Source organism: Helicoverpa zea, chromosome 18 (assembly GCF_022581195.2).
Source record: "Helicoverpa zea isolate HzStark_Cry1AcR chromosome 18, ilHelZeax1.1, whole genome shotgun sequence".
NCBI lineage: Eukaryota > Metazoa > Arthropoda > Insecta > Lepidoptera > Noctuidae > Helicoverpa > Helicoverpa zea.
In genome coordinates this window covers 6,879,573-6,893,551 of record NC_061469.1, presented here as the reverse complement: position 1 = coordinate 6,893,551, position 13,979 = coordinate 6,879,573, and the positions used below count along the sequence as shown (strand labels likewise).

At 35.3% G+C, this 13,979-nt stretch overlaps 2 protein-coding genes across 2 annotated transcripts in view; both read right to left on the bottom strand.

Moving 5' to 3' along the window:
* LOC124638929 overlaps positions 1–5,033 on the bottom strand; it is a 30,394-nt gene extending 25,361 nt beyond the window's left edge. The window contains exon 1 of the mRNA XM_047176085.1: positions 4,597–5,033. Within this exon, the coding sequence (XP_047032041.1) occupies positions 4,597–4,746 (150 nt within the window). The 5' untranslated portion in view covers positions 4,747–5,033. The remainder of the gene's footprint in view (positions 1–4,596) is intronic.
* Positions 5,034–11,910: 6,877 nt separating this feature from the next.
* Positions 11,911–13,979, bottom strand: LOC124639055 (glutaredoxin-C4-like). Its single transcript, XM_047176274.1, has 3 exons — positions 13,769–13,979; positions 13,443–13,547; positions 11,911–12,302 (listed from the first exon to the last, which is right to left on the bottom strand). The coding sequence occupies exons 1-3, from the start codon at positions 13,913–13,915 to the stop codon at positions 12,204–12,206; spliced, it is 351 nt and encodes a 116-aa protein (XP_047032230.1). The 5' UTR covers positions 13,916–13,979; the 3' UTR covers positions 11,911–12,203.

The following is a 13,979-nucleotide window of genomic DNA, read 5'->3' as shown; positions in this document are numbered from 1 at the left end:
AGTAGTGTGTAGTGTAAGTGCGTACCTTCCTACCAGCAGTAATTAAATACGTATAACACACATTGCATAACAACAACATAAAAAGCAAACAGAAAACATAATATCCACTTCAGTCCATCACAAAATATTGTTAATATTTTCCCTATAAAGTTCCGGTAATATCAAACGTACATCAAAACATCTGAAATAAAGTGAAGCTGACACTTTCCTGGTGTGAGTAATGAACTTTTCTGTCGACATAGCTAAATACAGTGCTGATATATAGTGTAATGGTGTTGGAATCGTCGCGGGCTCTTGTCTCTGGGGAATGTAGCGGCAGGCCATATTAAATCGCACGTCGCCGCCGACTCGTGCAGTGAGCGCCGCGCCTTATTGCGCGCTCTTTCAAATCTCACTACTCCACCTGAAGTTTCTAATTTAGAATGTTTCTAAAACTGAGCTCGTTAGCGTAAAATCTTTAGAAACACATTTATGTAGCTAAAGGAATACTTAGTTTATTTGCTAAGTTTTCCAATGCCCATTAGTCGGACGTATTTAGTTCAGCCTACAAATATTTTTCCTCGTAATTTACAAAACGATGATTGAGAGTCCCTAAAAGCGAATACTTCATAAATTAATCTTTGCAAAATTCAAACATTTAAATCCACTTTGTACTGAAGCTTGAAAATTAAATTAAACATCTACTAGAGTACGTACCTGGCCACTTTCTACTCAGGGAAGCAGTGAAGAAAATTCCAATTAATTCTTCCCGGTATTTCCAGTTCAACTTTAAATTTAAACTTGTAAGACCTTCTCGTAATAAATTTTCTTATTCAATATCTGGAGCTAAACTGATGTTAGACGTAAAAAGTGTGAGCAGCTGCCGGCAGCGGATTGGTTTAGAAACTACTGTTCCAAAGTAGTTAGCGAAGGATAAGTTCCATGTTTGAACTAGCATTAAGAGTTCAACAAGGAGATGCATTTTAAAATGTCCGGCCAGTCAGAAGTTTGAGCGAACAAAAGTAGTTGGAAACGAGCGTGACGCTCGAGATGCGGGCTAAACGCGGATTCAATGTGACCGAACGCAGTCGAGCCCGCCTAACAAAACTGACAAGACAGCCCTCTCGGCGTACACGACGTATGGTATCCGCATATTATTATAACACAAAGGCAAGGTACCCAAAATAACTACCAAGTTTTCTGTTTACTTCAGCTAACATCCATCAGATACAAATCCCTAAACGGACAAGGCGCGTATCACATCGCCCCGTCAAACAAGATTCATCAATCAATTTACTCGATTCGCAATAACAAGACCAGACTCAGTAAAAATGTTCCACACAATCCTGTACAGCAAATAAACGTCGGATTCTTTCCCTCACTTTATGTCGGCGTGTCAAATAAAAACAGTATCGAACTGTGCGACTGGGTATCGAGTCCCGCGAGCCATCTTTTATATCGGCGCTGGTAAGAAGCCAACGAGAATTAACACTCGTTTAGCCAACGGATAAACTGTAACTGTAAAAGGATCTTTAAATGGCGCTCAGAGGCGTAAATTATTGCTCTCTGCGCCCCTGTTTCAGCCACAATTTATCGCTCCAAAGTCACCTGTGGGACACTAATAACTAGCCTCTCTATAGATATTCAATGTTCGAATGTTTCAAAGAAATTAGATTACATTTCGTTCCTTTCCGACGTTTTAGGATAAGTTTGAGTGACGTTAATTTAATAAAGTTTCGGACCGTTAAATTCATGTTTGTCAAAACGAAATGTAGGAGTATTTATTCGTTTCCTCGTTTAATATTGATGAGTCGAGAAATTCATAATGTTTATTTAGTTGATTAATTTAGACAGGCTAGATTATGGGTATATTACTGTACAAAGTTAATATACTTAGCATGTATTCGCACAGACAGACAAAAGCAGGTACACCATTTATTTATAAATTAATCATAGCGTTATGTAGGTACGCTTTTAGGTGTGGAAGACGAGTAATAATAATACACGATCGCTCTTAGCGCTAATGTGTTTTCATATCAATTTAAATAATTAACGTACATAGGTACGTAATATACATAGAACAAAATTTACTGTTAACAGTCATCATCATGAATATAAGAGCCCAGCTCTTGTCGGTGCAGCTCCAGTACTTAACTTTAAATATGATTTCGTTGCCATCTTTAATAGTTCAACTTAAAATTTAAAAGTTCTACGCAAAACCTATATCAAATTCCTCAGGCTATAAAAACTTGGACAAGAAAATAAATGACTTTTGAATACCGAGCTAACTTATTACTTGAAGTTGTAACTAAAACTCCGGCGCTATGCCTTTCAATAGGAGGGTAGTATCTATACTAATCTTCGGATTATGTTAATGCGAAACTACTTATTCAGAAATCGTATCTTTTTTTCAAAAGATACTCTTTTATTTATATTCAAATCTGCGCCGAGTAAAAAGTATGTAAATCTCGGAAGGCGTAGCTACTTTAATGTAGTTTATCATAGAATTACATAATGTTTACGATCCTCAGAAATATTTTCGACGTTATTTAAAGACGACGTTAAGTAATTCTAATCTTTTATGATGTTAGTCACTATAAGGCGAATAAACCACGTGTGTTTACTTGAAAAGCTTCAATTGAGTCAATTTTATTATATTCTTGCGGTTAGCATGCAGCGAGAATTTAAAAGCTTGAAAATAAAAAGAAATCAACAAGACTGCGTGTTCGTCAGTGTGAGAACAAAGCGCCGCTGCCTCATGCTCGTAGGTACATTCGTCGAAGACTCAATTCTCCGGAACTCCACTTTTATGATTTATGAAAATGTCGTTATAAAAAAAGTCCGTCTAATTTTTTTTCCATCTAATTCCAATTTACGTAACTTTTACTTTGAAGTATTTTTTCGTTTCATCAGCATTTACCGTCAACAAAGGATTCCAAACACTTTTAATTACAAATTAGTAAACTCAGCATTTTTTCAAAGAGAAATCAGTTTTTAGAATAATTATTATGCAAAGCTTAATTAACTGGGCGTAAATTAATTTACTTTTAAGAAATTAGGGTGACAGTTTTGTAGACGTCCACGAGATATTTCGTCATTATGAAAATTGCTAATTTTCCTTTTGCGTCACGTTTTGATAGGAACCTTCCGCTTCCTCATTAGACATATTTTTCATGGAAACTGTTAGCAAAAATATTATTTTCTTATTACATTAGCGTCAATATTTTTCAATGGAATATATTTCCGGCTGTTTTGTATGCGGTGAGTCCCTCTCGATTGAAACATCGATATAAGACTCGAGAGCTTTTCACGTCTAGGTAGCTATACGTAGACACATTAGTCAGATTGAAACCTCTTTGCCAAACTTAGAATTGCAAAATAGTGACTGCAACCGTTCCCGGATGCTGTTTGATTCAAAGAATCACATTTTACTGAGGTTTGTGGCAAGAATATTCAGTGATAACATTTTATTGTTTTTATGAGTAAATCATTTAAATTTCCAACTTCTTACATAGATTTGAAATAGCTTTATCATAATCATGGTTTGGTCAGACAATAGTAGGAGTTTTCAAAAAAATAGCAATGCATTAATTACTATTAGCTAGATGTTACCTCTGGCTGCACATCCTAGATCGGCGGCGCCGGTAGATCACAATTACACTCGCGCTCTATTACACTCCGCACATACTTTAATGAGTATTTTATGATATTCCAGCTACGTATACATACATGTGTGCATTTGTTTCCCCCGAGGAGGTTAATCAAAGTCGAGAAGCGCTCCACGTCAGCCACAACTAATTCGATCCAAAGTTAGCACTTTCGCGGACAACTTCTTTGCCTTACTAGTTATGATCTTAACACAATGTACATAATATCAACTCCAGTCTCGAACTTGCATAATAGGTTTCGCTATGCCTTTGCGTGTATAGAGATAATCAAAGATGTATTTGGTAAGTGCGGTACGAGTCAACCGCCATGGCTGGAAGTTGCTTCAAACTTCGATTATATTGAGCTTAAACGCGCTCTACCTTGAAATATGGCGGATACCTTCGGGTCGGGTGTTTCATTTAAATAACAAGATTGGAGCGTCCTTATAAGTCGAGCGAACTAAATATATTATATAGAAGTCGATTCTGTATTCTCCTTAGTTACCTTCCAATATCCGTTAACAGTTATACGTAATATCTTCAATTCGAAGGAAATCGTATTAAAGTGCTACCGGGCACTCGTAGATATTCGTTTCGATCTGGCGTCCTATAATCCGACTATGTTTTGTACTTTAAGTAATATTTTTTCAGAGTAAATAACTTAGGTACGTCAGTAAATAATTTGAGTACAGATAAAACATTTTTAAGCGTCTATATGAAACAAGTATCGAAATGGATTTGAATAAAAAAAACACTAGAAAATATGAACCTGAATTGAAGTCACTTTCATACGGAAAACTTTTATCAAAAAACGGTCAGACAAAAGCATTGAAAATCCTTTGCGCGCCATCCATAACTTTATCTTTCTCATGTCTCCATTAAAGTGTCCGCTCACTCGAGATATTGTGAACAATGCCATTGGACAATGTATTTACGTAGTTAGGTTGAGATAGTAAAGGTGTGGACATACCTTCTTAGGCTTGCCGTTCTTGCGGAGCAGCTTGGCGCAGCAGAGGCCGCGCGTGTCGGGCAGCGGCGCCGGCGGGCGGCGCGACCAGCACAGGCGGCGCGGGCTGGCGGCGCCCGCCTCGCTGCGGACCTCCTCCTTATCTTCGCACATTATACTACCACCCTACCATTACACAACCCACGAAAAATCACAACCTCCAAGATATCGATGCTTTATGAGAACCTCTGGCATTGTTTCCCCTATAAAACTACCACGATACAGATATCTACCGCTGTACGTTATAGAAAATAGCCACGATTTACCAAACCGTTTTCTCTCTCGGTATCTATTTAAAGCGGTACAAAAATAAACTAAGATACCTTAAGCGATTAAGTTCGATAGCTTTGTACTATTTTTAGAAATAATTAATGATTTGAGCTGCACTGCTATGATAATTGTACGGAAGGCTGTTTTAACGTCCGGTTCAGCATCTGCAACAAAGAGTGTGCAATCTCATGAATATTTAAACGTGTGATGATCATTCATCGTCACTGAGAATGACAGTGCAATTATTGCTACGCCGTAGGTATACAATTTCTGCATTATTTATTTAAGTTTCTGATAGAAATTGTTGGGAAGCATCAAATCATCATACATTTTTTGGATTGTCTCCAACACTGGCAATAGGCGTAGTAATATAGTACGCAACACACGCTACGCCAAGCATCGGCGGCTACGCGCGTAGCGCTACGAGTGTCTATTTAGGAAATCTATGACAGAACACAACGTAGAATATTTGTGCGAGATTTCATCTTCCGAAACGGTTAATAAGATTACAACATCATCTAAAGTTTATGCCGTGCATTGAATCCGCTGTACCAGGAGAAAGGAACCCAAATAGATCAAATTAAAATCGAGATTGTAAAATTCAATTTATTGGTCCAATGGGTAGGTTTTAGAAATAACAGCTTTCGCTGATAACTGGGCAAAAGCTCTGAATAGTTTTATTTATTTTCGTTATTTTATTTGCAGGAAAATGCTTTTAAAACAGTATTTTTGCTACGAGTTTAGTTTTACGATTGAAAATCTAGTTTTACACCCGCAGGCCGAGCAAATAAACGAATGCCATAATTGCTAATACTACCTACAGGATTTTTTTTTAATCTGAATGTTCATGAATTGTTAAAAAGAATCAAGTGCCGGTATTTTTTCAAGATGATGCCATTTAATTTGATACTTTTTCGTGTGTCCAATTCGTTTAGTAATCACGAACATTTTATTTCTTATGTCTACAGCAAAATATTTTCTCAATCAATACGCTCATTTAACAAAGCTTTTCACAAAGTTAAAACATCAATAATCGATTAAGGCTAATAAGGCGATTAAGCCGAATAAGCCGACAAAATCGCTAAACAAAACAGATTCAAATCGCTAAAAACCATCACCGCCGAGGCGATTAACACAATATTCTTTGATTTTATATTCGGTACGCTTATAACACGGGAAAAGGTTCAATGGAGTGCCCAAATATCGAAGGCGAAGTGTCACGTCAGGGTACTTTAAAAAAATGAATTTTATGGTAGTGTATTGACAAAATTCAATGGCTGTTATGATACAGAGACATACGATTTCCATTGTTCTTTTTTATGTTTTCAATACTATGAATTTTATTGTCAATAAGTAAATAGAACAGAGTCCCATTATATGTCATGCGACATACACGATATCATAAAATTATTGATTTTGATAACTAGCAAATATTATAGTGTGAAGCAAAACTAGGTTATGACAATAATATTTTATTGTATTTAAGGCTTTTCCTATAACAACGTTCTAGAGCTCAGAACTACCGGCAGCCGGAACTCTGCATCCTGAACTATTATTTGTTATTCTTTTTAGAATTAATATTTATAAAATACGTAAACAATATGAACTTAAATAAAGAAAAATAAGTTAAAATATTGGAGTTTCGCAAACAACGAGCTCCACTGTCTAGAACAATAAGCAACTTCGTTACTTTACTCAGTGTTTGTAACGAAGCTCGGTTCAAAATGAACTTAGACTAATTTCCATGTAATTTACGTTCGTGGGTACCAGGGATTTGGCAGCCAGTCGTAAAGTAAAAATGTTACTTGTAGACCGCGCTCTGATGAATATTAAACACAACACGACTAATGAATGCGCCAACTTGCTCGACATAATTACGCCAACTCATTGAATTCTTTGCCAAACTCGAGCCGACACTTATTTAAATTCTTAACGGGTGCTCTCTTTAGGGGGAATCTGTGTACCGGACTGAAATGTGTGTACTTTAAAGTTTCTACTATTATTATACCTACACCTGAATAAAACTGTATGTTAAGTTTAATTAATTAGTGCAGTTCCCTTCATAGCAGATAAACTCGACAGATGTTCGTAGTGCATATGCGCTGTGACTAACTTTTAATTAAAATAAAAACGAGGACGGAACTGGAACACGGTTCAACACGTAGATAAACTCGCACCTGTACCTACGTACCCATGTACCTATGTACCTAGGTACAACTAGATACCTTCATTACTAGGCGTAGTTCACGCCACAATTTTGGAATCATTCCAACAGCTAATATCCCATTCTGTTTGTCTTTCGAGGCAATAAAATGACTTTTATGCAAATCATACGAATTCTATACATTTTTGATGAGCCACCCGACGACGCATTCGCGCCGTTTAATTAATACATTTTCCATCAAACTTCGAAAGTTTCAAACTCGCAGATATTTTTATAATGATTTATTTTCGTGAATAATTATTACTTCGTTTGTTTTTGTTTGTATAGGTACAGTTATTAAAATTGACTGTAAGCAAACACGGTCGAATAGATTCGTGAAAGCGATATTGGGTAAGCAAAAATTTTAATTGCTTTATATTTCAAAGCAAGGCAACTCAATCATACAGATACTGAATTTTCAATAATCAAAATTAGTCTACACACCAAAAAATAAAAAAATAGGCAAAATATTTTTTTAAAGGAATAACCACAAATCTTTTTATAAGCCTCACCGAACAAAGATCCACTCTGAGAATAAAATCTCTTTTATATTCAGCCTCATTAATGAGTGCAAATAAGTGCAAACCTACACTAGACCGAAGTTTGTTGACATGCTAGCGAGTAAACGGGGCTTTTTCGTTTTTTCACTTTTCCACTCTCGTGAAGTGTGCCCGCGTCTCGACGTTGGCGTATAAACTGCTTTTATTATAAAATCAAGCGCGTTTCACTCAAAAAACGATAAGTACTCTTGTCTGGCGTTTGAACAACATGGAAATGAGAGTGAAAAGGAAAATTAGCAGTACATTATATAATGAAAGTCGACGTTATTTACTCGCTTTTGTTTTGACACGCATGCTTTTAGATAAAGAGACGCTTTGTTTGTTTGTTCTCACTCGTTGTGTGAACAGATCTTATTGAAAAATAGAATAGAATCTGAGAGCAGAGTAAATAATAGGTATGCCTAAGCTTTTTGCACTTTTGTTGTCTCTTTGAGTTTTTTAAGCTTTCACAAATACGAGTTAAATTATACGTAAATGTCATAATTACCTGTCGTTCATATTAACAAATTGCGTACCGTTAATACAATGTTTTTGATTTAAGGAAAATACGGAAACTCTTGAGATAACTTTGTTCTCCGTCTGCCACGACCCATTATTGCGTGAATACATGTAAAGTCATCGACTCGTTAAACTAAACCTTAGTTTACATTCGGTTCCATGAAGTTATGAAAAATTAACTACTAAGTTTCGATCAAAAGATAAGGTTACTTTGATATTTCTTGTATTCGTGTTCTACAACGATGTTGTAGTAAACTTTTACTTTTTACTTCATGTTTAAGTAGTTTGTATTTTTCTAAAGAGCCGAATTTCAAATTGAAGCTTCTAGTTCAATCGGGTATAATAAATTGTGAACATTGCAAAATATATTTTACTAGCTTCTGCTAGCGGTTTCATCCATATCCCGTGGGCACTTCTGCATGAACCTACATAATAAGTATAGCCAAAGCCTTCCTCAAAAAATGGGCTATCCAACACTGAAATAATATTTCAAATCGGGCTTGTAGTTGCTGAGTCAAGCGCGTTCAATATGACAAACAAACAAACTCTTCAGCTTTATAACATTTATACATTAGTATAGATTTATTTTTTCAAGACTGTGGAATTAATATCCCTGGTAGCACAACTAACAACAAGAAAGTAAAAAGAATTTGCAGTAAAACAGTAAAATCAATTTCTTTGATTGGAACTATATGTTTGATTTGGACATTAACCGTCTTACCACAAAAACTTTTAAACGTCAGTTTAAGACTTGTCTAAAAAAATGGCAAATTATGACGTCGACATATGGTTCATTTTGCAGACACATTTTTTTAGACAAGTATAAAACAGGTGTTTAAGTTTTTGTAGTAAGGCGATAATATTTTTTTGACATTTTTTAAAAACCTTTATAACATTTACGAATGAAAAATAAATTCTAAATACCTCAGTGAAGCAAAATTATCGTTTATTATTTTTAAAATAAGATTAAAGTTAGTTTTACTGAAAGGTACTATCAAAATAATATGTGCAGACAACAAAAAGTTTATTCGAGCTTAATATAATTTGAAGTGCTGTAAAAATAACAACTATTTAATATTCAATGAACCTTACCAAGTAATGAAAGAGCCAAAAACAAGTTCATATACGCGCCACAAGAAAACCACCCGCGAAAACTCAAGTTCTTATTAAAATGTCCTCGTAGAAAGTTGTGTAGAAAGTTCCGTAGCACGGGCTACGCGACACTACGCCGTAGCCGAGAGCTGCTAGCGCTCTGAACTGGCGCCTGTCTGACGCCCGGCTTATATTCACCTCGTAGCAACCCGCCCTTCCCGCCGAAACATCCCCCCAGTTCGGGCTCAGAGATTCTCGAGCTAACTGCTACGGGACCGGTTTAATAATGCTCGACAAAGAAATAAAGGCTCTTACGATTTGAACGTTACGTGTACTTTCTTGAAGTTAATTAGGGATATATTAAAATTTGTGAAATACTTTGTGTTATAGAGCTTTATCGTAAAACTGATTTAATGAGGATATTTTAATACGTACTACCCGTACAGCTAGTAGGTATTGAACATAATATTTTACTTAAACTGATTTCTTTTAACCTTATTCTTGATTTACTATTGTTTTATTACTAATGAAAATAAAGGACCCGTGGACAATGCTAGGCTTTAATTCAAGGCTAAAGACGTGGGTACTGTCATGGGACAGCAGAAAAATCCTTTGTATTTACATAGATATTGAAAATGGGAAAGCCAAGCCTTCTAAAAGCTATGTGTTCACTTATTCATTATATTAGTATCAAACTCTAGTCCAAATGTTACATTCAGGTAAATAGTAAACAAAATACGTAAGTACTTTGCAATTTAACACTATAGTGAACACTATAATGCCCCTCTAATTAAGTTTGCTTAATCAAGCATCTAACCCGTCTAGTTGCACCCAGGGAGGATCATTATCCCCACCATCATCTATTTTGGTGCAAGCCCTATGTTGCATCCAGTACATTATTGTAGGTATAAGTGTAGCTAGGTATAGATATTAATATTATAAAGCTGAAGAGTTTGTTTGTTTGCTTATAATATCAGGAAAAACTATTCCGGTTTGAAAAAATATTTCAGTGTTAGATTTATCAAGGATCATTTATCAAGGAATAGCTATAGCCTTTTTATACGGGTTCGTGCGGAAGTTCCAACGGGATGCGGATGAAACCGTTGGCAGAAGCTAATATTATAAGCATAATATTATAATGCTGAAGAGCTTGTTTGTTCTAAGATGATAATCTCAGGAACTACTGGTTCGAAAAAAATCTTTCAGTGTTACATAGATTCGAGGTAGGCTAATACTTTTCCTAGAACGTGAAGTAGACTCTTCGGGACGCGGGTCTAACTGCGTGCAGAAGCCAGCAGTTTTACAATATTAGGTATTTGATATGTTTCTCTTATCATCCTTTCTTATTTTGACACAACCTTATACTCCAGTTTCATTGAATCATCACTCTGAAGTAGGTATCTGATCCGTAGGGATTAAAGCAATCTTTGTTTCGTTGTTTGTTTTCAGGGCTAGCATCAGCATTATTTAACTTTGCATGTATTTTGGAAACCTAGTTACTGTGAATTTATCAACGAAGTATAGATTCTAGTTGTAATAGAATTAATATGAAAAATCCGTTCGGTTTTAGTTCGTGAAAGAGTAACAAACATCCATATAAAACTTCGCGTTTAAAATATTACTTTATTGGTTTTATAATTAATATTAAATGGCTAATTAAATAGCATGATCTCTAATGAATTCTACGAGTCTAGTGACAAATTCTTCAATTTAATCGTCATTAATCACTGATGCTTAGAATCATTACAACGAAATAAAGCTGCTATGAACTTATCTCATCCAGACTAATAAAACGTAAACAAACATAACGTCTGATGTTTTGTACAAATTAATTTAATCCACCCTTATCAGACGCGACAGTCACATAAACCTAGTTCATTCATTTATCTCGAACACTGGCTTCTGTTATAGCAGTAATATAGCTAGATATATTTAAATAAGTAAAAACATTACTCACCTTAAGATTTCTCAGCCGCTCTTCACAACAAACACATGATTCACACAAACGAATGTTACAAGCGATGTAAAACATAAAATATAAACACTAAACACAGCACAATCCAGTTTGTTTACATGAATCTTCGCTAAATAAGATATAATAATAGCATGTTGTGCTAGGGCGGGCTCGCAGCGCCAACTAGCGGCGGGCGCGCGAAGCCTCGCTGGGGCGGCGGCGACTGGGCCCGCTGGGGGAGCGTGGGCCTGCTCCGTCTCGTTCGCACACACTTCGCCTTAATTGTCACAATACTCTATCGCGTTACGCAAAAACGACGCTTTTATCAATGACATAGGAGATATAATATTAGTAGGCACGCCAGCGGAGCCCCCGGCCCCTCGGTGGCTGCGCGTAGTGGCCTTGAGTAGGCCTGATGTTTTCATCCCGTGTGCGTAATAAAGCGCTTAGGGAGGGACAAGTGAGTTTAGCCGAAGGATTTATGGAGGAATCTCTAAAATTAATTCGGCCCGATTATGGCCCTCCCGCTTGTAGAGTGAAGTCAAGAGAGATTTAAATATTATTCGCGTAGTTGTAAAAATCATAAAGATTATTATGAGACTTGTTTGTTTTCACAATTTCGCCTCAAAATTGGTCGTTACATATTATTTCATTGATGTAAATACAGCTAATAAAGGTGTATTGAAAATGAAACCCGCAAAAACATTCCATAAATTGTTTATTTAAAAAAATACATATACATCACAAAATTAAATAAATCTCGAATGGCAAATACGTTAAGTTATTATGTGTCGTACAGCATGTTTTGTGTTACAGATCCTTAAAAGTATAATACTTTACTGATAGAAGAGAATAACTAACATGATAGGTTCTTGTACTTTGAGAAACATTACATTGACATCATTTGTATCCTTAGCAAATATTCTTTGTGAGCAGCACATTGAAAAGCAATAACAGTATTTCCCATATTTAAATGAACATTCTATTTTTAAATTTAGCCAATCAGCATGGGCTCTAACTTTCCTGAAGAATATAAAGCCTTGACGTCGGTGCCACCGCCCACACAGTTTCCATTGATGAATACTTGAGGTACCTTGAACATTGGAAAGACAGTTTTAGAAAAGGAAATTTAAATTATTAGGTAGTACATTTGCATACTTTATGTTTGGGTTTTCTTTTGTAAAAATATTTTAATATGCATGATAAATATTTTAGTGCAATAATAAGAGAAATGCTACTTTTTTTGTTAAAACAAAAATGATATCATATATCAGTGTTTGTATTAAATATGCCAAGTACTACCTAAAGGCACTAAATAAAATTACCTGTATGTAGGAAATTTGTTACAATTCAAATGCAATCAGATATACTGTTATATTTTGCATTAAATAGTATATCAGATTACATTGAAATTGTCAGAACATTTCGAGTAAAACAAACAGACCAAAAATTACTTTGAGGTAAATACATATAATCAATAAAATCATGCTGCATATCAAATGTAAATAAAATTATGCTGCATAGGTAAATCATCAAATAAAACATTTTATTCTGAATTTCCCACTACCAGTTGAATCGAAAAATCCAATCTATTTTGAGTTTGCCTGTATACTTACACATGAACTGGGTGTTGTGTGTCAAAATGTATTTATGTGCTAAAAATGTGATAAACATCAAACATGATTCATAGAAGTGACTTTTAAAAGGTGAAGATGTAATCCTCATTCTGATTAGTCATACCTATTTTATTGTCTGGTATGATAAACAATGGAACAATAAAAACTGTTATTGTGCCTTCTAATGTAGGTATGCAAGTGATTTGATTGATAAATACATACCTACGTTTACAAGATCTTACCACACATTTTTTAATATTCAAGTTTTCCTCAATATGCCTGCCATGAAAATAAATTAGAACCGAGGCCTAGTTGCATGTTTACGGCCTTTCTAAATAAGACATACACACATATTAGCAGGTAATAAGGAAAATTAATATAATACTGTGAAGGTAGTTTGTTGATTTTGTATGTCAATATAACACATTATTAGATGATGTCATTAAACTACCCATAATGTAAAAAATGCAATCTGCTACAGTAAAATAAAATTGTTAGCATCTAAAGTTAAACATGAAATCATATAATTTGTTGTCCAAATATTGAGTATGACACATCAATCAATAAAAATATATTCACAGACAAACAAAATGAATCATGACTGGAAAAAAACTTACAGTTCTGAAGCCGGTCATCTGTGCCAAGGTTTCCTGGATCACAGCTCCATCATCACGCTCATCCAACTCAATAACCGTCATGGGCTGCTTTACTTTTTGGAAGACCTGAAATTATTATCGTAATCTCTGTGTACACTGGGGGATTTTAAAGATAAAAGGCAATAAACTATTGACAAATGATTGCTGTCAATAATCAAATGTAGACTTTGCACTGGTGGTTAATATTGGGAAACGAAAAGGGTTTTTAGGAGGAAAACTAACAAAAAATATGACTCATTCCTGCTTCTAAAATTCAAGTTTTTTAGGTTTGAAATTATAATACTCACTTCTTTAGCCATCGTACAATACGGGCAGTAGGACTTGGAAAATACTACAACTTTGTTGTCAGTTACTGCTTTTTTGATAAATAGCTGCACGTCTGCTGAACTCGCCATTTTGGTAGTACGAACGATTTTGGTTGACTGAGAGCCCATGTAACCTAACTGGAACCTTTTTGGAGTTGCAAAAAAAAAGCTTGACAATGACTCAGTTGCCGAT